The sequence below is a fragment of the Tupaia chinensis genome, unplaced genomic scaffold, assembly GCF_000334495.1.
Source record: "Tupaia chinensis unplaced genomic scaffold, TupChi_1.0 Scaffold000256_1, whole genome shotgun sequence".
Lineage (NCBI taxonomy): Eukaryota > Metazoa > Chordata > Mammalia > Scandentia > Tupaiidae > Tupaia > Tupaia belangeri.
Window position 1 is genome coordinate 2,662,186 of NW_006159736.1, and position 22,746 is coordinate 2,684,931.

General features: G+C 38.6%; 1 protein-coding gene across 1 annotated transcript in view; it reads left to right on the forward strand.

Moving 5' to 3' along the window:
* The window catches only part of DST (dystonin), a 576,919-nt gene extending 555,104 nt beyond the window's left edge, over positions 1-21,815 (forward strand). Inside the window, exons 86-97 of the mRNA XM_014588047.2 lie at positions 469-657; positions 2,232-2,361; positions 4,964-5,127; positions 5,917-6,079; positions 7,576-7,730; positions 7,905-7,979; positions 9,021-9,038; positions 12,341-12,458; positions 16,020-16,219; positions 16,640-16,750; positions 19,726-19,849; positions 20,949-21,815. Of these exons, the coding sequence (XP_014443533.1) occupies positions 469-657; positions 2,232-2,361; positions 4,964-5,127; positions 5,917-6,079; positions 7,576-7,730; positions 7,905-7,979; positions 9,021-9,038; positions 12,341-12,458; positions 16,020-16,219; positions 16,640-16,750; positions 19,726-19,849; positions 20,949-21,211 (1,710 nt within the window). The 3' untranslated portion in view covers positions 21,212-21,815. The remainder of the gene's footprint in view (positions 1-468; positions 658-2,231; positions 2,362-4,963; positions 5,128-5,916; positions 6,080-7,575; positions 7,731-7,904; positions 7,980-9,020; positions 9,039-12,340; positions 12,459-16,019; positions 16,220-16,639; positions 16,751-19,725; positions 19,850-20,948) is intronic.
* The last annotated feature ends 931 nt before the right edge of the window (positions 21,816-22,746 follow it).

Below are 22,746 nucleotides of genomic sequence, written 5' to 3' on the forward strand. Positions count from 1 at the left end.
CACGGGAAGGCAAATATTCAATTCACTCCGTAACGTTTTATACTACTTCCACAGTGTGTCTATTAAATAATTCAGCAGTGTTTCGGGGGAATATGTATTTGCGAAGTGAGTTAGTATATAAAAAGTGAATTAATTCTCTATTTGGGAGCTTAGTGCTTTTTTTTTCCCCCACTCTGTGCAACATGGAGATAACATACTTGATCCTTCAGAGAATGCATATTTGAACTAAATTAGAAAGCAGTGTGTACACTGGGTGATTAACATCCATCTTTAAACTTCTGAAGGTGATTAACATTGGAGAGGGCTCTCAAGGTGGGTCTTGGTGCCCCTTAGGGGCTCCAGAAATGGAAATATTTCAGGTCTATCTCAGGATGATCCTAATTTACATTTAAAACATAGATGTTTTATATTAATGCGATTATTCACTAAGTTAGAAGAAATTTAAAGACATTTCTGTTTCTCCAACAGGTGCTAGCTTGGGCGAAGCAGCATCAGCAGAGATTAGCGAGTGCTCTGGCTGGACTTATTGCTAAACAGGAACTGTTGGAAGCTTTGCTGGCTTGGTTGCAGTGGGCTGAAACCACACTTAGTGATAAGGATAAAGAGGTCATCCCCCAGGAGATTGAAGAGGTGAAAGCCCTCATTGCAGAACACCAGGTAAAATAAATATGCACAATCCTAACCCCTAGTAGCGTGGCCAAAATCCTGAGCGAAGAATGGAGGAGAAGGGATTGTGGTATGGCCATTCCTCCTGAGGGGTGATTTCTCACTTTCCCTCTCTCTTTCTCTTGCCGAGCACACCCACCCTATAGGAGAAAACCTTAATTAAGACACAAACAAACAAACAAACAAATCTTTTCCTCTTTGCCCTCAGCGAAATTATACTTATGTGGCACTGTCTCATGCTGGCTTCTGCCCTCCCTCTCGCCTTCTAAGTGCAGCTCTCCTCACTCCTTGCAATTATCTTCAGCTCTCTACTCCTTTCACTCCACTGCCTTTTTTGTTGATCTCACCAACTCCCTTGTGGCTTCAACTAGTACCTGGTCTGGTTGCTCTTGTATTTGCATTTCGTCCATCTCCCAAGATGACCATGAAGTCTTCCAATGTATCACATCTAAAGGGAAATATGTCATCTTTCTCAGAAAAATGATTGGATTGTTAAAGAAGTCATGACGTATCCTTCTGGGTTTTTTCTATGCAAAATGTACCATGCGTTTTTGGAAGACCCAATACTGCCCTGGTACACCCTGTTTTGAACTCTGAAATGCTGGGTGCAGCACCGACTTTGATTTATTTGTTTACCATGCGCTTACAAAGGGAAACATCAAGTGTCATCTCAGCTGTTAAGTAGTTAAAATCGTCTTACTATACTTTAGTGAAAATCTAAGATATGCTTGTCTGTAATGACCCTAAGTGTCTCAGGCTGTGTTCTTGGTAATAAGAGGTACTAAAATTGCCAGAGTTCTTCTGGAAGACAAATCTTTCAGAAATGTGTTACTTCAGTTTTTGTTTTTGTCTGCCTTTCCTTTTCTCTATTTCTTCCTTCCACAGACTGTACCTTTCTTCATCTTTTGCTTAAATAGTCCACATATGGGACTACCTGGTCAAGAGTAATACTAAACCTAAGGAGATGAGTTAAACAATGCAAGCTAGTCAAACCTTTTAAATATAACAATACTAAACTTTAACCAGAATAACTTCTGTCTGCCTTAGATTGGACAAAAGTTATTCCACTTATTTATGAGTATTTTAATATATTCACAATCAACATGAGTACTTCCTGTCACTGTGTGTCTAAACCATCTCAGGTATGTCAGATATGGTAGGGACACGTGCCACAGAAAAACCCAGAGAACATTCCAGCCAACTAGTTCCTTTGCAGACAGTCACCCAGTCACTAAAGATTCTTTTTGGTAAACTCAGATTCTTGAGCTTAGCTGGTGCTGACAGGTTGTTATTCACATGACTGCTTCCATATGTGGTCTTCTGACACAAACAAGTTCATTGTCATTTTAATTTACTCTCTCGACCAACTATAGCATTTTGCATTATGTAAGAATTAGTAAATGCTGTATTATGATGTCTTAGACTTTTTCCCCCAAAGATAAAACATGTTGATTTATTCTTCAGAGATACTTGCACGGTCCTTTTATCCCTTTGTTTTTAATTCATTTCGGAAGGCGACTTGCTCTGGTATATTTTATATTTAATTGACATTTGTTTCCTTTCAGACCTTCATGGAAGAAATGACCAGAAAACAACCTGATGTTGATAAAGTTACCAAGACCTATAAGAGGAGAGCAGCTGACCCTGCTTCGTTACAGTCTCACATTCCGGTCTTGGACAAGGGACGAGCAGGACGTAAGCTCTGGCCGATTTCCTTAAAATGAAGTTGAGCTATTTAATTTGTTTTTGTTTGTTTGTTTGTTTTTATGGAGCTATTTCATTTGTTTTTGTTTGTTTGTTTGTTTGTTTGTTTGTTTTTGGGTTACCATTTGAAGTTTTAGAGCAATTGGTGATTCTACATGAACACTTCATCATAAGGGTTTTCTTGAATATATGGGCTCAAATATTGCAGCAGCTAGTTGAAAAATAAAGGGAAAAATATATCCAGGTTTCTGTATTTAACTTTATTTGACCAAGTGTATCTTTTCAGATTAGCTAAAAGAAATTGGAAAAATTTCCCAGAAAAACAGAAATCATCAACCCCTTTGAATTATCACATTTTTCCTCTATTATCGAAGTTTCGTTTCATTTTGTTTTTAGAAACTTTATTTTTCCAAGTGTATCTTTTCAGAAATTGGAAAAATTTCCCAGAAAAACAGAAATCATCAACCCCTTTGAATTATCACATTTTTCCTCTATTATCGAAGTTTCGTTTCATTTTGTTTTTAGAAAGACTTGCTATAGGGCATGCGCTCACCAGAGAGACAGAGAGATAAAAAGCAAGAAATCACCCCCCAGGGGAATGGCCATGCCACAATCCCTTATCCTCCAGTCTCCTATTGGGATTTTGGGAATGTATGCTTCAGACTCACCCCTGGCATGAGTTTGAAGCCATTGGGTCTGGGACTTGAACCACAGTTGACCACATGGGTTCCAGTGATATAACCATTATGCCATCTGCTTGACCCTCTATTATTTTTTTATTTTTTTATTTTTGGAGAGGTTTGTGCTATAGGGCACGTGCGCTCGCCAGACAGACAGAGAGAGACAGAGAGATAGAAAGTGAGAAATCACCCCCCAGGGGGGATGGCCACTCCGCAATCCCTTCTCCATTCTCCTCTCGGGATCTTGGGCACGCACACACGCGCGCCTGGTGTGAGTTTAAGCCACTGGGTCCAGGACGCGAACCATGGTCGACTACGTGAAAGTCCAGTGACACAGCCATTATGCTAACTGCTGGTCCCCTTGACCCTCTATTATTAACATTAAAGGTGAATGTAACAAAAATGACTATGGCCTGGGTAAAGTTCATGACTTGAATATTCTTTTATGACCAGCACTCTGATAGATTTTGCTCATAGCCCTGACTCAGGCTCTATTTATCCACCTCCCAGAATATTTTAACTCAAAGCAATGACATTAAAAACAATAATAAAGAGGCCATCAGGTGGTGCAGTGGTTAAGATGCTGCACTTGCACATGGCTGACCAAGGTTCAAGTCCCAGAACTAGTGGCTTAAAACTCATGCTGGGCACATGTGAGTGTGTGCCTAAAATTTTGAAAGGAGAATGGAGAAGAAGGGATTGCAATGTGACATCCGGTTGAGGGCGTGACTTCTCACTTTCCCTCTCTCTGTGTTTCTGTGGCAAGCATAGGTACCCTATGGCAAAAACCTAAAAAAAAAAAAAAAAGTTTGGAGAAGATTCTAAAGCAGTGCAATTTATAATACACATTTCATGTATTTATGAATGGCACCTTAGTTTCTAAAGTGGTGTGAGAGGTGCTGCGATTGCATGTTACACAAAGAGGCGAGGTCAGAAGTAGTGAGGGACACTGGAAAAGGCTCCTGGCTGCTTTGCCTCTTTTGTACTGGGAACCATAACCTTGGCCAAGTTACGTAAACTCTGTCCATCCAATTTTCTCATCTGTAAAGTGGACTATGGTAAGAATTAAATGAGCTAATGCCAATCAAGTGCTTTACATACTTTCAGGCATGTAGCTAACTGCTTGGTAAATATTAGTTTTTTGATGTAGGTCCTACCTAGGATCTACAAAGTAACATTTTAGTGACCTTAGGTCAGTAATTTTTTGAGGTCACATTTAACCATTTAGTTAGATGAGAAAAACACATTGACATAATTTTTTGTGAAGTTAGAGAAACTTGGAAAAACAGCCAGAAAGAGGGAGAACATTTCAGTAAGGCAGTAGACTTGAGTGTGAAACTATGGCCCAGAAACACAATCTCAGTGGAAAATGGACTTGGGTAAATGCTTGGAGCCTGTACACACACTTCCATGTTTGACTGGGATTTGTAAACATTTTGTCCTCTCTCATGAGTGTCTCCGACCTCATCTGCTCTACCTTCCACACTTTGGCTCTGAGAAGGGCAGCTAGGCTTTCCATAACTGAATCTAAGACCTGTCTCACTGCCTACGAACTTTTCCTTTGTCTTGCTTTATCAGAGAGGAGGATCGCAGCATGCTTCACTGTCCTTGGTGTGGCATCAGTTTGAAGCTGGAGAGTGTTTTAAGCATAAATTTCAATGCATTTCAGTATTTAAATGTTCTTGTCACAATGTATTTCTCTAATTTATATGAACTGTGTGCAGTTCTTAATAAGTAAAACTGACTGGGACCTTGACATTGACATTATGCATAATCTAAATTACAGTTGTTCCTCCTGTAACACCCAATAATTAAGTTGATTCAGTCTTAGCTAGGAACAAGAAAGACGAAGCCTTAACGTATTTCAGAACCCTGGAAACTCTGCCATCCTAACTAAAGTTATATTTTAACAGGAAAACGCTTCCCTTCATCAGGCTTATATCCCTCTGGATCACAAACACAAATTGAAACCAAGAATCCAAGGGTCAACTTACTGGTGAGCAAATGGCAGCAAGTCTGGCTCCTTGCGTTGGAAAGGAGGAGAAAACTCAATGATGCCTTAGACCGGCTAGAGGAGGTAAGGAGAGTCAGGTATTCATCACCATCTGTTCATTTGCCCTCACTTATAGTACTGCCAAAATCTTTATTTATTTTAACTTTCCTGATAACAGGTAAGTCCACCTCTTGCTTTGAGTACATGTTTTTACTCCTAAAGTAAATACCACAAATAGATGGCGTTTTTGTAAAAAACTGACTGTGGGGTTTGGTTTAGGAAATCAACAAAGTAAAAAATTCATTAACCATCAGAAGTGTTTTAACCATCAGAAGCTAGTTCCTCAAGAAAAGGTCTAACGTGGTATTTGTGTGCTGATGAAACTACCTGGAAAATATAATAATTTATAATTCAAGTTTAATCTTATATATATATGCATACACACACATATTATTTATTCTATGACTTGAGGCTGAGCATTTGAAATGGAGAGATTTTCAGACATCTGGGAGCGTTAAGAGAGCAGCTGGTAGCACAGAGCAGGATAGACTGAGAGCCTGTGTGGGTGCTGATAAGCTTGGCCTGAACACAGGACTCGTGCAGCTTTGGGGCAGACCTTCTTTGTGACTTTGTCCTCATTCGAATTTTTTAGCTGAAGTTTTTTGAGTTTTATTTGTAAAGCAAAAATCAATGATGGTCAAGAAATAAACTTCATAAAAAATGTTTCTGAGTCTCTTTTACAAAATCATAACTTTCTTTGAAATGGGAAAAATGTTTATTATCTAGAGCATCACTAAAAATAACTTTGTTCATACAATGTAAGATAATAATTTTGAGCACATTAACTAACAAAATACCATTTGCCCTTTGTAGCTGAGGGAGTTTGCTAACTTTGACTTTGATATCTGGCGTAAAAAATACATGCGATGGATGAATCACAAAAAATCTCGAGTGATGGACTTCTTCAGGAGAATTGATAAAGATCAGGATGGGAAAATAACCCGACAAGAATTTATTGATGGAATTCTTTCCTCAAGTAAGTCCCAAGAGAGGTGACTATAACTGATGTAATTTTTAAAGAAAGTAAGCACCATTTAAAATTGTGAGGCCAGTAAACTTATGTCACTAATAAAGCATTGCCTTTACACTTGGCTGGGAAGTCACCACCCTTAAACAAAGTAAAATATCTTTGGTAAAACGTATAGTTCTGGAGCCTGACACACTTTTACTAATTGTGGGATCACAGAAAGGTTCTCTTACTCCACTGAAGCCATATCTTTATTAAGATTTTATTCTTAGGCTTTGGGTTTTTTTCTTTGGCCTGGTATATAATATGAAACCGATAAATGCAAGTTCCTTTCTTTTTTGTTCTAATTCACTTTCTGATCTGATATTGTCATTAATACAAAATTAGAACTCTATAAAAATCTTTAAAACATTGGAACCAGCAGGTGGTATGTTTAAAGCACTGGACTCCCACATGGCTGACTACAGTTTGAGTCCTGGACCTGGCAGCTTGAAAATTATTCTGGGCGTGTGTGTGCATGCCCAAAATCCCGAGGGGAGAATGGAGGAGAAGGGATTGTGACATGGCCATCCCCCTGGGGGATGATTTCTTACTTTCTCTCTCTCTGTCTCTGGCAAGCACACGCATCCTATGGCAAAAGCCAAAAGCCAGAAAAAAAAAAAAAACCCTTAAAGTATTTGCCATTTTCTTATTTGATGGCTCAGTCTTCTGTATGTGATTTCCCTGAGAGATGTTACTAGGAGTCATTACATTTCACGGGGCAGCATGGTGAAGTGTGCTGAAATATGAGACCACATGGAAGACTGAGTCTGATTCCTGGCCCAACCTAAAGGCCAGGCTTAGTGGCATGCAACTATAATCTCAGTGACTTGGGAGGCTGAGGTAGGAGGATCATAACACAGTCAGACCCTGTCTTTTCTTAGAAAAGGGTGAAAATTGCTAGCTGGTGGTGTGGTGGTTAAGGTGCTAGACTCCCACATGGCCAACCATGGTTCAAGCCCTGGACTAGGTGGCTTGAAAAAATCACACCAGGTACATGTATATGTGTACCCAAAATCCTGAGAGGAGAATGGAGAAGAAGGGACTGTAGCGTGGCCATCCCTCCTGGGGAGGGGGAGAATTTCTCTTTCTCTCTCTCTGTGTCTCTCTCCCTTAAGCACAGGCACCTTATGGCAAAAACTTTAAAAAGGGGGGAGAGGGATATTAAAGTAAATTTTATATAAAATATTTCTTAAGAGAGTAGTAGTCGAACCCTATGAAATTGCTAATATTAAATAGTTTTTAATCTACGAAAATAGCATTTTCATATGATTTACCCTAATAAGTAAAGATCAATTTGGACCACATATATAGTTATGGATTTGTTATATAAATCAATTTTTTACATAGGATTTAACGTATTTGATCATATTTAGCCAGCCACACTGAAATTCAAATGTGCTCTTGAGAATGCCCTAAAGCAGAATTAAGTCTCACCCCACTTACTGTTGTTTTGAACACTTTAGAGTTCCCAACCAGCCGCCTAGAGATGAGTGCTGTGGCAGACATCTTTGACAGAGATGGTGATGGATACATCGACTACTATGAATTTGTCGCAGCCCTTCACCCCAATAAAGATGCCTATAAACCTGTTACAGATGCTGACAAAATTGAAGATGAGGTACTCATTCTCCTTCACCTGCCTGCCACAATTAGAGTGTGTCCTGTCAGGACGTCACTCACAGTTCATGCCACCACTTCATTTACTTCCACTTTAGTTGTCGTGTCAACGTTTTAAAGATTTCACTGTGTACTGTTAACATTACAGTGAATATTTCATCATTGTTTTTGGCAGGTAACAAGGCAGGTAGCTAAGTGTAAATGTGCAAAACGATTTCAAGTTGAACAGATTGGTGATAACAAGTACAGGGTAAGTTTTCCAAATCACTTTGTAGTTCCTTTAAAGGATATAAATTAAAATTTGTATACAAATTGACCTGCATTGTTTTCCAGGAATTCTAATTATTTATTTTCATATCATATCAAAATTAAAAGGTATACAAACTCCAACTTTTATTATTTTAAACGACAAAAAGGTGGCATTTTCTGTATTAGGTGTATCTTTGACATTTACAAGACGCACATTACTCTTATGGAGAAAATTATTCATAGGAAAACACTCAAATATTTATTTAGGTTGCTTCATATTACATTGTATTTTATTACAATTAGAAGTAAGTTTTTAGATTTTAAACAACAAAGTTACTTCAACCAAAACCACAAAGTGAAAAGGTTGACTCATTTTTATAAATAAGAAAAAGAAGCAGTGTTTGAAATGTATCTATACACACACACACATATATACTCACACACACACACACACACACGTATATATAGCCTTGAAAACATTTGTCAGGTTGTGCATGTGAAATACATAATAATTATATGTCAATAAGAAAACCCTTTGAAAATAAAAATAAAAGTGCTGCTATGGAGAAACAAGAGGCAATATTTTTTTCTACTTTTGCAGTGATTTTTGCTTATACTGAGAATCTCAGTAACTTGGTTCATCTTCTTTAAAACAAAACACTGTGACTTCATCACTTTTTCTGTGATTTTCCTCTTTTTTGGAACATTTCTTATATATGGTAACTAGATAGGAAATGTGCTGAGTTTCCCTGATACAATGAGCTACTTGCAGATGACACATGGTTCATTTTAATATTTCTATGGTAAAAAATATACACATTCAAATGTTTAACTTAAATTGTGTAAGATGTAATGAAATGTTTAGAGAACATTTTCTGATTATTTGATTTGAAATTGGGAAACCTGGGTACCTGCACATCTCTAAACTAGATACTATATCCGGAATCCCAGAACGTGAGTGTGAGTGTGTGTGTGTTCTAGAGTTATACACAAAGTTTCCTGTTGAACTAATTGTGTCTTCCATTTTTCATTTTTTTATCAGTTCTTCCTGGGAAATCAGGTATAAACCAGTGGAATGTATGCTCAAGTTCCCAGCAATTTTATTTTTAACTTTAATTCTTAGTCATTAAAGCTTGCCATGGCCAATCTTTCCCATGCTGTCTCCCTAGCTACTACATTGTTGGTTGGCGTGGTGTTTCTGTAAGCGCTATAAGGGTCCTTGATCCAGGATTCCTTTTTGCCTTGTGTCTCAAATGAGGAGATTACTTTTAAGCAAACCAGATAATGAACTGTCACTTGGCTGGCTCAAGTGTTACAAATGCCACTCTCAATTCCCAAGTTTAATGATCCCGTCAGCATTTATGTTATGCAAGTATTCGCTGGAACACAAACTTGGTTCTCCACACATCTCTGTGTGGTCTGGTTGGTGTGTACATAGGACATAGGGTATGCAGTAGCAGAGGAAGATGAGCATCAGGCAGTGACAGTGGAAGACAGATAACTGATAGGTCTCCCTGACACTCAGCCAGAAGTACCAAGTTCTCTCCAAAGTAGCTGTTTTCCATTTGTTCAGAGTCATTGACTTAGGACTTTGCATCCTTTGAGTAGAAATGTGAACTCTGGAGTTTTTAAGGAATGTCCTTCTTTTTGGAGAAAGTTATTGCATATAACTTATACAAAATCTTAAAGTCAGATTTCAATGCCTTTTTTTTTTTTTTCAATTTGGTAGAGGACTTGTGTACTCTCCAGAGAGAGACAGGGGTGCGTAGGGGTAGAAAAGCACCCTCCATACCCCATGAGGTATGATCGTGCCACCATCCCTTCTCCATTTCTCCCCACGGGATTTTTGGGCATGCATGCACATGCGCCTGGTGTGTTTTTAAGCTGCCAATGCCAAAACTCAGCCATGTAGGATCCAGCAGCCTTAACACCACCAGGCCACCTGCTGGTCCTAAATGCCATCTTAATCTCACAATTAAGTTCATATAAACTTGCTATAACATGATCAGAATTCAAAAACTAAAACCAAGACAAATTATGTTTTGAATTAAATACATTCAAAGAAAATGCTTTTTTTTCCCTTTACCATATGCTTTTGAAAGATCTGTGCTACCATAGTACCCAACCATATCATATCAGATATTACTCTACCCTCTATTTTTTATTATTTTTTTTTGGAGAAGTTTTTGCTATAGGGTGCGTGTGCTTGCCAGAAAGACAGAGAGAGAGACAGACAGACAGAAAGCGAGAAATTACCCCCCAGGGCGGATGGCCACACTGCAGTCCCTTCTCTTCTATTCTCCTCTCAGGACCTTGGTCATGCATGCACACGCACCCGGCGTGAGTTTAAGCCACCGGGTCCGGGACTCAAACTGTGGTTGATTATATGGGAGTCCAGCGACATAGCCATTACACTTACTGTTGGTCCCTCTATCCTCTATTTGTAAGCTTATTACAGCTCAAGTTCAAAAGAACCATTACCCCCATTTCTTGAAAGTAGATAATTCATTTAAAATGGAAAAAAATCAGTTACTTTAGACCTTAATAAAAACATTTCATAGTTATAATATATAAAATGTACTTTTCACCCTTATTATTTTCTGCATCAGCAACTGAGATGGTATCTTTTGTATAGAGGATGAGAGAAATATTTGCCTCAAATGCTTTATTCACTGAAAGCACGAAGAGTAATATGTCTCATGATTTGGCTATCAGGAAAATTATGCAAATTCCAAAGACAGTGTTAAATTGGAGAATTCCTTCTTAAAATAGGAAATTATTCATATGTTTTAGAATTGAAATATCATCTCTGTAAGTACTTTTCATTATTTCCTTACAACTTTTGTTTTGAACATAATCTTGGACCAAAATTATTTGGTCCAATTATCTGGTTCCTTAAGGGTAATTTTCTTTAATTCCCCTCCTTTCCCTTTGCTTATTAGCAGCACAAATGATTTCTAACAAAGCATATATTTTGATTTTTCAATTTTCATTTACTTTTCAGGAACAGGTTCAATTAGAGCAAATTTAAGTGTTTAAAATCAGACTTAGAAGTAGCAGTTTGAGAAGGTTTGACGTAAAATGCATGAGTTCACGCTGTGCATTTTACATGCTTTTCAGGTCCTTCTGAGGTTTAGGATTCTGAATGGAGTTTGGCTGCCTCTGTTTTAGGAGTTCTCTTCCTGAAATTCAGTGTTAGAGCTCGCTGCAAAGTAGCGAATTGTTTCCTACTTACAGTTTTCTGTTTATCCGTAATGAGCCAGGTAGAAAGTCACAATTTTATCTTACCTATTTGAAAAAGAAGCTGTTTCTGTTTAATTGACTATTCATTTTACTGTTCTCTGTTGGGTTGGCAGCCATGAAATTCAGTGTGGTGGTTTTTATAAGTTGGACATGAGCCTATTAGAAATGATATGAAAGTATAAAATCATTTCTCACAGGCTTTCAAAATGAATAAGCCTACAATCAAGGGCTACCTGTACTCTAGACCTTTATTTGGGACTTGCGATATTTGTAACATATCCAAGTGATGAGTGACTCATTGAAAGGGCAAGAGAAAGATGACTGCTTGTTAGTGCCAGCCGTTATGGGACAAACAGCTTTGAGAGAAACCCTTTTAAATTTTGAAAGCTGTATCATTGATAATGTGTCAGTGGCTGTTCTAATATTACAGCAATCTAAAATGGCATATTAATGCAGCCTTTAACAAATTGGTTTGCTAGGTCATTAATCTGGTAACATTAGGAATGTAGAGATTTTAGTTGACTGTGAAATGTTTATTAGTCACACTCATTTACTACTTTATTCTCTGTGAGCCAAAACTGCTCTTAGAAAAAGCAGAATGTGTTTGTGAAGATTTCTGCATATTTCAGTGGGCAGCAGTTTTAATGTAAGTGGTAGTTTCCATGAAAAGGAATCGAAGTGTATTAAAATTCCTTTAGAGTCATCTTATTTTGTATAAGCCCTGGGCAAGTGGCAGTGCTTATTTTTCATGGCTACTTAATTAATAGATTAATTTCTAGAAACATTTTTCAATTACTGCCTTACTAATGCTGTTTCTATCATGTGAAAGAGAAATAATTTGTAGACCAGAACTCTCCACTATTATACTTGATAATCTTTGTTATCTTTTTTTTTTTTTTTTCCAAACTCTCTTCTTTGGGCTAAATTAGCATGCAGCAGTCTAACGCAGATCATTTATAAATGCCTTTTTGGGTTTTTTTTTTTTTTGAGATTTTACTAATCACTGTGAACTAAGCAAGAATTTGAAGTTGGTCGCTTAAGCTACTACAGCCTGCATACCGTCCTTTAGTTTAGAATTATTATTGACAATTAGAGGTTCCTTCTTTCTTCACTGCACAGTTTGGAGACTCTCAGCAACTGCGACTGGTTCGGATCCTCCGAAGTACTGTGATGGTCCGTGTTGGAGGTGGATGGATGGCACTCGATGAGTTCTTAGTGAAAAACGATCCTTGCAGGGGTAAGGGGATGTTTATGTCAAGATAACTACACCATGAACGTATATCAACTTTGTATTCTTTCCAGCATTAAAAACCTATTGGGCCCAATTGGGGCATGCATTCCAGTAGTTTGGGATGTTTCACATTGGTCTCTGTCTGCCTAAAGTTCTCAAAGAATTTGTGACCAATCTTGGAAATCATGCTCTTCCCATTTTTTTTTCTTTTACTTTCTTTTTTCTTTTCTTTTCTTTTCTTTTTTTCTTCTTATGGATAAATATGAGACAGGTAGACAAAAATACTAGGATAGGATAGATTTTCTTTATGGGACCTTCCATCTGATTTCTTTTTTCTTCTTCTTCTTTTAAGGTTTTTGCCATAGGGCACATAAGCTCTCCAGAGAGGAAGAGAGATAGTGAGAGAGAAAGAGAGAAATCACCCTCTGGGGGATGGACACGCCATAATCCTTTCTCTAGTCTCCTCCTGGCATTTTGGGAAAGTACACACACATGCACTCAGCATGATTTTTGAGCCGCCAAGTCCAGGACTTGAACTGTGGTAGGCCATGTATGAGTCCAATGTGTTAACAACTATGCCTTCTGGCCCCTCTCATCTGATTTCAGAACTGAAGTGATACTCACAGAGGAACAAATTTTATCTGTCTTAAATAGGAAAGTAGGATGATAAAAGACTAAGGTTATAAAACTTGAAATACTGGCTAGTAAATGTTTTTAAAAGCTTAATTTTTTTTTTAGAGAGTTTTATTTGTTTGGAGATATTTTCACTATAGGCACATGTGCTTGTTGGAGAGAAGAGAGAGACAGAGAGACAGAAGTGAGAAATCATCCTCCATGGAGGATGGCCATTTCACAATCTCTTCTCTTCTGTTTTCCTCTTGGGATTTTGGGCACACATGCACATGTACCTGGCATGAGTTGTTTTTGTTTTTTGGGTTTTTTTTGGAGAGATTTTTGCTGTAGGGCACGTGCGCTCACTTGCCAGACAGACAGAGTCAGACGGCCAGACATGACCCCCCCAGGTGGTATGGCCACACTGCAATCCCGTCTCCTCCATTGTCCTCTCAAGATCTTTGTCACGCACACACACACGCCCAGCATGAGTTTAAGCCACTGGGTCCGGGACGACCAAACCATGGTCGACTACATGGGAATCCAGCAACATAGCCATTACGCTAACTGCTGGTCCCAAGGTTTTGTTTTTAAAGAGAGATTTTTGCTAAAGGGCTCACATGCTTGCCAGAGAGCCAGGGAGAAAGAGAGAGACAGAAAGCAAGAAATCACCCCCCAGGAGGATGGCCATGCCACCATCTTCTACTCTATTCCCTTCTTGGGATTTTGGGCACGCATACATTCACATCTGGTGTGAGTTATAAGCCACAGTGTTCAGGACTCAAATCGTGGTTGACTATGTGGGATTCTGGTGACATAACCATTATACCATCTGCTGGTCCCTAAAAACCAAATTTTAATGAAATGAGGGGAGGGTGAAGAAAGCAATACTTTTTTTATTTCATTCTATTTTATTTTATTTTTAAATAATAAGCATCTGCTAACTTGACTCTTTGAAGTTGCAGATTAGAGCATCAAGAATATAAACAAGGGGCTGGCAGGTGGTGTGGTGGTTAAGAGGCTGGACTCCCACACTGCTGACCACGGTTTGAGTCCTGGAATTGGAGGCTTTTCATCTCTCTCTCTGTCTCTCTCTGGTCAACTTAAAAAAATAATTTTAATAATAATAAATAAAATTAATCCTTTAAAAATATATATAAACATATGATACTGTATCTCTTTCCATTATCTACCAGCTCAACAGTCTAAGTTAGCCACTAATTTTCCTATTGTCAGATCTTATAATCAAGTTATTACACCACTATTTGATTTACATTACATGTGGTCATTTGATTGCAGTCATAATTAGTTATCATTCACTCAGCAGAACCATTATTATCAAAAAAGAGAACAATACAGTTATTACCATTTTCTTTAACCTGTGCGCTCATTTTAATCCTTTGAAATAAGCAACAAATACTTGTGTCAGTGCTGCCTATTATGCTACCCAGGAGGAGGCCAAGGTCCACCCAGTGCAGCCTCTTGGTTTCAGCTCTGAAATCTGAATACACAGTCTCTGCAGTAAGGTCAGCAGGTCCGTTGCCAAGGTTGCCGTGACCCTGCTGTCAGCCAAAGGTACACCCATGAGGGCAGTCAAGTAAGAACAGAAGCTCCCCTTTTGCTTTATGTTTGGAAAATAATGCAGCCTATGGTGATAATGCAGCTCTTGTTATGAAATGAAATGAGAGTATGTAGCACTTGGTTGAGCTGCTTAGAAAAGTTTATAACGTGATGGTGAATAACGTCTTCTGAATACATTTTTCTTATGGAATCAGGTCTTTGAATGCTTCCTTTCCTGATGCAACTTTTCTTCCCAAATGTATGCTAAAGGCTGGATCTGAGCATCCTTTGCATATTTGACTACTGTACTTTGTTTCTCCTCCTGCTAACAGTATTCTTTAACGTGATTGGTATCCTGTGTCATTTTTTCTAGTTCATCATCATGGGAGTAAAATGTTACGTTCGGAATCAAACTCTTCAATTACTACTACTCAGCCTACTATAGGTTGGCAAACTCTCTCTTTGCCTCTCCCCTCTTTCTTTTTCTCTCTCTTACTTTTACATTCTTGCTTTAATCATTTGTTTTAAAATAACATGCTTCATTCATCGCGTATGGCTTAACTCATATCCAACTGAGCTGGTGCTTCCAAATTCAAATCCTGAAAATTTGACCCACCTCCAGTGTGTTGCCAATGCAGGTGTATGTAAGCGATCCCACACATGCTGACACGTTGCTCACCGGGGTTTGTGGCGTGTTCTCCGTGTGCATATGTGTTTGTATGAGTGCTGCATCACTGATGACCTCACAGATCCTGGGGTCTGGTGTTTGTTCTTGCATGTCGGTAAGACAGTTTTCCAAGGCATAAAATAAAAATACTAGCTGCCTCACTTAAGTGAAAGATCCAGAAGTGTATATGTCGTCATCATGACTAACAGGCCATCGCTCATCCTGTGTAATTTTATTGTTCAATTAATCCCAGTGTCAAAATACTGGCATTCTCTTTCTGTCGATAGTACATGCAAAAGACACAGTCCCTGCCTTACTGGCTTGTTTTTCTCAGTGTGGCGAGAGGGTGACGAAACCCTGTGGGCATCAGTAGCTGGTGGATTAACAATATTTTAGCATGAGCTTTCCATTTTCATGCTGACTTTTTCTTTAAGAGTGGTTTTTCTTGCTGGTGTCTAGTGTTAGAATAAGCACACTTTTTTTTTTCTCCTCAAACTCACTTGTATCAAAAAGGAATGCATTGTAAAGGAATGCATTTAACTTTTTGTTATGCTGAGTTAGAGCTGGCATGGCAAAAAGATGTTCTTGAAATTCTCAACGTGATCGCTGGTGCCAGGTGGTCATTCTTCCCATAAACTATTAAATGCCTTTTCTTTTCTTTCTTTTCTTCCTGTGCACTGTGTATGTGTGTGTGTGTTTGTGCATATGTGTGTGTCTGTGTAATCCAGCTAAAGGAAGGACAAACATGGAATTGCGTGAGAAGTTCATTTTAGCAGATGGTGCCAGTCAGGGCATGGCTGCTTTCCGACCACGGGGCCGAAGATCCCGGCCTTCCTCAAGAGGAGCTTCACCCAACAGATCGACTTCTTTGTCCAGTCAGGCCGGTCAGGTGGCCTCCCCACAGGTCCCTGCCACCAGCACTCCCAAGGTAGGACTGGGAGGTGATGTCTTCTCCTCTGTCTATGCTGACCGTCCCGTGTATATACCACAGTGAATGTTTCACATCCCTAGAATTTATAGGATTGGCTGTCTCCACCTGTGTCCCTTCTCACAGTATGAGAAATAAAGGATTTTTTTTTTTTTTTTTTTTTTTTTTTTGTGCTAAAACCTTGCAACCCATATAGAGACAATCTATGTAAGGATTCTGGTTATTTTTCAGATTGTTTTTTCTTTTTTCAAGCTTTCTTCATTTTTTGGTGTGTATGATTTGCCATCAGAGCTTTCCACTTACTTTTAATTATTATTGTTCTTACTGTGAAATGTGACTCTTTGCTTATGAATATCTCTTTCTGTGGCTTTGTTTTTTATCTGCTCTCCTTTACTTTTGATTTGCCATTGTTCCATACAGATTCTCCATCCTTTAACACGCAATTATGGTAAACCATGGTTGACAAACAGCAAAATGTCAACTCCTTGTAAGCCAGCAGAGTGCTCAGACTTTCCCGTGTCATCTGCAGAGGTATCGTAAGGTCCCAGATTCTAGTCTTAACAATCTTCCTTAATTGAAACTTTGACCCACTAACATTGTTTCACCACTGCCTTAATAGACGTGCTTTTGATAATCCCAGGTCTTTTGATAGACTTTATAAAATAAGCATTAACCGGTCCTGGAAGATGTAAAAGTAAGGGGTGAACTGAAAAGACAGTTTCTATCACCTTGAATAGTGTCAGCATAATGCAGTTGCACCGACAGGCCCTGTGCCTCCTTCATTTTTCTGTCTTCATTCATATGTAATTCTCTAAGAGTAAAACATACGGGGTTATATCCAGACTGAAGTAATATTTTTTTAAGCTAATGTCATGTCTTTATTACTAAACATAATTGGGGCACAAAATGCAACACGCTTTCCTTTAAATGGGAATAAGACACAGTATAATTTGCAAGAGAATCACTTAAATTAAGAGACTGTTTACTGAGTGTTCCTTGTGGGCAAAGGCCTTCCGAATGTCTGCACATTCACTTCTTTGCACACTGCTGGGTGGGTCTGACTTAAGTTCTCAGCTATGAGTGCAGACAGCCAAAGGGTGGGTGTGGGTATGCAGAAAGCTATCTGTCATTTTCAAAAGCTAATGTATTTTCATTCGATGTTTGATGATTGGTATTTTTTATGCATGTTCTAGCTCTTTAATATGGCATGATATATAGGAATATGTTTACATGATGTAAAATTTACTAAGATGAACTCAGATCACTTACAGTCAATTGGAAGTCAACCATATGTAGTTTTAGAAAACTCTTTTGTGAAATGACAGACACAGGCACCGTAATATATTTGATTAGAATCACAATAATTAAGGAGGAAAATCCCTGAATACCCTTTCTTGAAATGAAGAAGACATTTCATTTTAATGACGAAGGATGTAACATAAAGGCTGGGACTCTTACATAGAACCTTTTTAACGTCTTTTGTGTTTTTTTAAAACATTTTTCTTATCTGTTATTTAATATTCACATCTACAATAAGAGATAGCAAGAGAAAAGTTCATTATCTTCATGACTTGGTGGAAATCCAGTAAATTGTAAAATTGGAAGAGAAACAACCCATTCTACAGCATTTCCTCATTCCTTCCTCTTCATTTTCACCCCCACCCCAAATGGGGGATCTTAGTATCATGTATTAAACCTAGAAATGGCTGCCCATTATTATGGATCTAGTGTAGAAAAAAACTGAGATTTGAAGACCCTCAAATGACATATTAACTGTGGAACTAGCAGTTAGCGTAATGGCTATGTCACTGGACTCCCATGTAGTCGACCACGGTTCAAGTCCCGGACCCAGTGGCTTAAACTCACGCTGGGCACGTGTGCGTGTGTGCCCAAGATCCCAGAGGAGAATGGAGGAGAAGGGATTGCGGCGTGGCCATCCCCCCTGGGGGGTGATTTCTCGCTTTCTGTCTCTCTGGCAAGCGCACACGCCCTATAGCAATAACCTCTCTAAAAAAAAAAAGAAAAATGACATATTAACTGTTTAAAATACTCGTGCTACATTAGTTCAAATTTTTAAAAAGCAGAAACATCCTAAAGTTAGTTTAAATTTGTTATTTTAACTAATGCAAAACTATGTTTAGCTCCACTTAACCTCATAAAATAAAACCAAACAACCACAGTATTATACATCTTTGGCAGGCCCCGTGATAGGAAAAATCAAAACAGTCAAGGCATTCTGAGAAAAATGACTTTCGTCTTATATGCTAATGCCTTCTGCCACCTTGAGGGAGACTTTCTTAATTGGTGGGTTCTCGGTTCCTAATGAATTGTCAATTCTGTTTACCTTGGGAATTTAACTTGATCAGTATTGTCAGATCTTAGGCAAATCACTTCCCTTCTTTGACCCTCATTAACGGTTCACATTTGTAAAAATGGCTATGGTCAGCTGAGGGTGAGGATTAATTGTGGCTACCTGTGTGAAGTATTTCTGAAAGTCAAGCATTCTAAATATACATACATAAATACTACACTGAAGTATATGTATAGTATATAAGCATGTGAATGACATGAATATTCTGTTGGGTTGTTGGAAAAGTTGTGACTTGTTTTTTCTGTTTTTCTATGCAAAAAATGTGTCATGACTTTTGTGACAATCCAGTATTAATAAGCAAATGTGTCCAAGGTCTTATATATGCATTATGTAAACATTTCGAATTACCTAATAAAGGAGAAAATTAATTCCTAAAAATGTGCACACATAATTTGTACAGAAAAATGCAATGATTTTAGACATAAAATCTCATAGTTATGATTGCTTTAGCCATTATCTACAAACACCTGTGAAATGTTTAAAAGAATTAACCCTGGAAGTTACCTATGTATCTTATCTGTACAGCCCATAGAAAGTTATAGAACCAAAAATTGATAGGGTACCAAGTTATAAAATATCACTCTCTTTTTCTTTTTTTATTCGTGCTTGTTTAAATGATGTCTGTTTAGGTATTATTGGTTGACCTATCATTCTATTTGTTTATTTCTGCATAGTTCCCTAAAAGCATTGGAGGCAGTGGAATACTCAAGCATAGTTTTGCATTGCCTTGTTCCCTGTCTGGACTGTGCAATCACCATCCTTCTCTATACTCTTTTAACTGCATAACATGCACTGACCATCTGAACGATACTAATGTACTCAGAGTTTAATTTGTCTTTTTTTTTTTTCTTGTTATCACTTTTGTACTCAGTTTGGGATGTGTGTTTTTGTGTTTCTCACCAATCATAAATTCATTTTCCTTGTAAGGTCTCCTTTCAATTCTGGGAGAGAATAAGAAATTAGGAGAGAAAACCAAGTGAGAACCCCATGCCTTTAACTGAAAAGTTCTTCCCCACCCCCGCCACCTGAAAAGACCTAGTAAAGTGTTTCTACTCCTTTGTCAAAAAGTGGTATTTGTAGAATGTCATGGGATGGAAGCAGTATCTTGAAATATTTTGTCACTGCTTAAATACAGGGAACACCCATACAAGGAAGCAAGCTCCGACTTCCAGGATATTTATCTGGGAAAGGCTTCCACTCCGGGGAGGACAGTGGCCTGATAACAACGGCAGCAGCCAGAGTCCGAACACAGTTTGCTGGTAAGTGTGGTGTACTGCTTGCTTGCTTGCTTGCTTTCTTCCTTCCTTTCTTTCTGTCTTTCTTTTAAGAAAGATTTTTGCTACAGGGCACATGTGCCCACTGGAGAAACCAAGAGAGGCAGAGAGAGTGAGAAACCACCCTCCTGCTGATGGCCACGCTGAAATTCCCTTTCCTCTATTCTCCTCTTGGGATATTGGGCATGTGCGCCTGACATGAGTTTCAAGCTGCTGGGTCTAGGACTCAAACCACAGTCTACCATATGGGAGTACAGTGTCTTAACCGCTATGCCATCTGCTGGCCCCCATTTCTTTCCTTAATAGCTTTGTGGTGTAATGATTGGGAGATTAGAGTCCCTGTTTTTCATAAATGAGGGAGAGATTACAAAATGACACTGCTATATTCTTTTAAAATGACATATAGCCATAGCCCTCAAGCAAGCGTAGGGGGTAATGAGTTTAAAGATAAATGACTGAAAAAAAAAATCCCTTTTGGAAAATATCAAAAAAGATGAGAGAATGACTATAAAACAGAACAAAAAACACAGTACCACACTATCCCTTCGAGCCGGGAGGCCTAGGCTCTTCTGCCTGCTTAGAGATTGCACAGGACCTTAATTTAGATGCTTGGGAAAACCCGACCCTCCTGGACCTGGTGCCAGTACATCTTCCATTTCTTCATAGAGTCATGAATTACTGACTCCTGGGTTCTGAACTTAGCAAGCATGAAGCTTCTTTAAAGCTGCAAGTCTTATCCTGGAAATTCCTTCATTTTCTGGGTTATCAATCCTCAGGCAAGACTTACAGCTGAGAGTGTGTTCCATGTTTGCCGTGCCCACATCCCTGAGTACATGTACTAAAGTTTAGGAAGCAGAATCTTAAATGATGGGTATATTCCTCATGTGTATTTGGAATCCTAGTTTTTTCAATATTATATCTACTTAGAATAGTTTATCTACTTGTGTAATAGGGATGAGCCATGAATACATAAGAAAATGTGAGTGCTTTCTGGATGTTAAGAAAAATACCTTGAGATTAAGTATTAAGGATTGCTTACAGGTAGACCCAGTAGTAAGGGTGGCCCATCTCTACTGTCTCTCAGATTCCAAGAAGACTCCCAGCCGACCAGGAAGCCGAGCCGGAAGCAAAGCCGGCAGCAGGGCCAGCAGCCGTCGAGGCAGTGACGCGTCAGACTTTGACATTTCAGAAATCCAGTCCGTGTGCTCAGACGTGGAGACTGTTCCCCAGACATACAGACCTTCACCCCGAGCAGGTTCTCGGCCATCCACAGCCAAGCCTTCCAAAATCCCCACACCCCAGAGGAAGTCACCTGCCAAGAAATTGGACAAGTCCTCAAAGAGATAGTGCAATTGGTTTCACCAAGGCCCTTCCTTGAGCATTTATTATTTAAGTCTGAACCATGTAAAATACGATGTAGAAATTATTGTGAAATATTGCAAGAGGTGAGTTTAAAATTCTGAAGATGGCCTTATTTGTGTATCTGTCTTTTTATTTTATCTGTATAATTTTGGGTCAGCGATTCTGGGGTTAAAGTCACATCATATGTGAGGGGGAAGAAAGCGTTTAACATGAACTAACGTTTCTGCACTGTGACATGTGGCGCATACACTAAAACCAGTTACTGTACCTACAGGTAAGTCTACATCCTCTCTGACAGCCAAGCACTGCATCACAACTAGCCAGAAGGGTACCTCATGACATTGTTTTGTTTTTATCGGAAATCCAGAAAGCTGAAAGATGCAGAGATGAGTATATTTTGAGATGATTTCAATGCAAACCAAAAAGATAGAGGTCACAAAGACAAACACATCCACACACAATTCTTTAAGCAGTATCTGACAGAGAACTCACAGGAAATTCCTTCAACCACTTGCAGTACTACGATATTCAAGTACCTTGCAGCATTCTGTGCTGTTGCTTTGAATGAGGCCAGCGGCAGCCTGGATGTTAGACCTATTATACTGTAAGAATATAATTATAAAGTGCATTCTATAAATGTGAGGTTTTCTTTTGCTTGAGTGGACAGTAGCACCTGTATCATTGAACTCATTTTGTATCAAAGCAATTTTGCTTGCAGAAAGCTATGAAATAAAACATGTCCCTTAACTACATTGCTATGGAATTAATTTTTTTCCCCCCAGGAGAAAGTAGTGTATTTTTTTACGAGCAATATCAATTTGGAGTGACCAAAAGATACTTAAAAATGGGTTTATTTTGATTTCTCATCTGAAATAATCATGTCCTGGTATTATATCTATCTATATTTAATAAATATATACATTTTAATTTATTATGTATACTCACATACTATAGAAAAATATTAGTATGCATTTAATAAAACATATTCACTTGAATACGTGGAATACTTGATTATTTTAAACTTGAGTTTATTTTTGTTATTTGTTTTAAATAAGTTATCCTATGATATATGTTTATTGGTAGTGTGGAAGGCTAAATTGGGAGACATCAAAAACAGTCATAAAGCAATGTTAGCCCTTAATTCTACAAATATTTGCAGTAAATACCAGCCGTGGGCTAGCCGCTGTTGTGACATGGAAGCTACAGGGTTCCTGTCTTCTTATCGATGGAGAGTGTGTTAATAAACCTAATCAGGAAAACACATGAACTGAAACCAGGTGATGTGAGACAGGATATCTGGCTTGATTAAGGTAATAGTCTCCTGGCCTGTGTAAGTTTGAAAACTGAATTTTCGAATTTGCCTACGTAGTGAAGTAGCATCAGCTGTAATTAGAAAGATGGCGCATTGTGGCTGTGGCCATGGCAGGTCACAGCCTGCATGGTTCTGTGAACTGATCTGAGCACATGGCAGTGGTAGTGTTGAGTTCAGGGAATGGTGTGACGTTTTTCCTGCTTGGCCT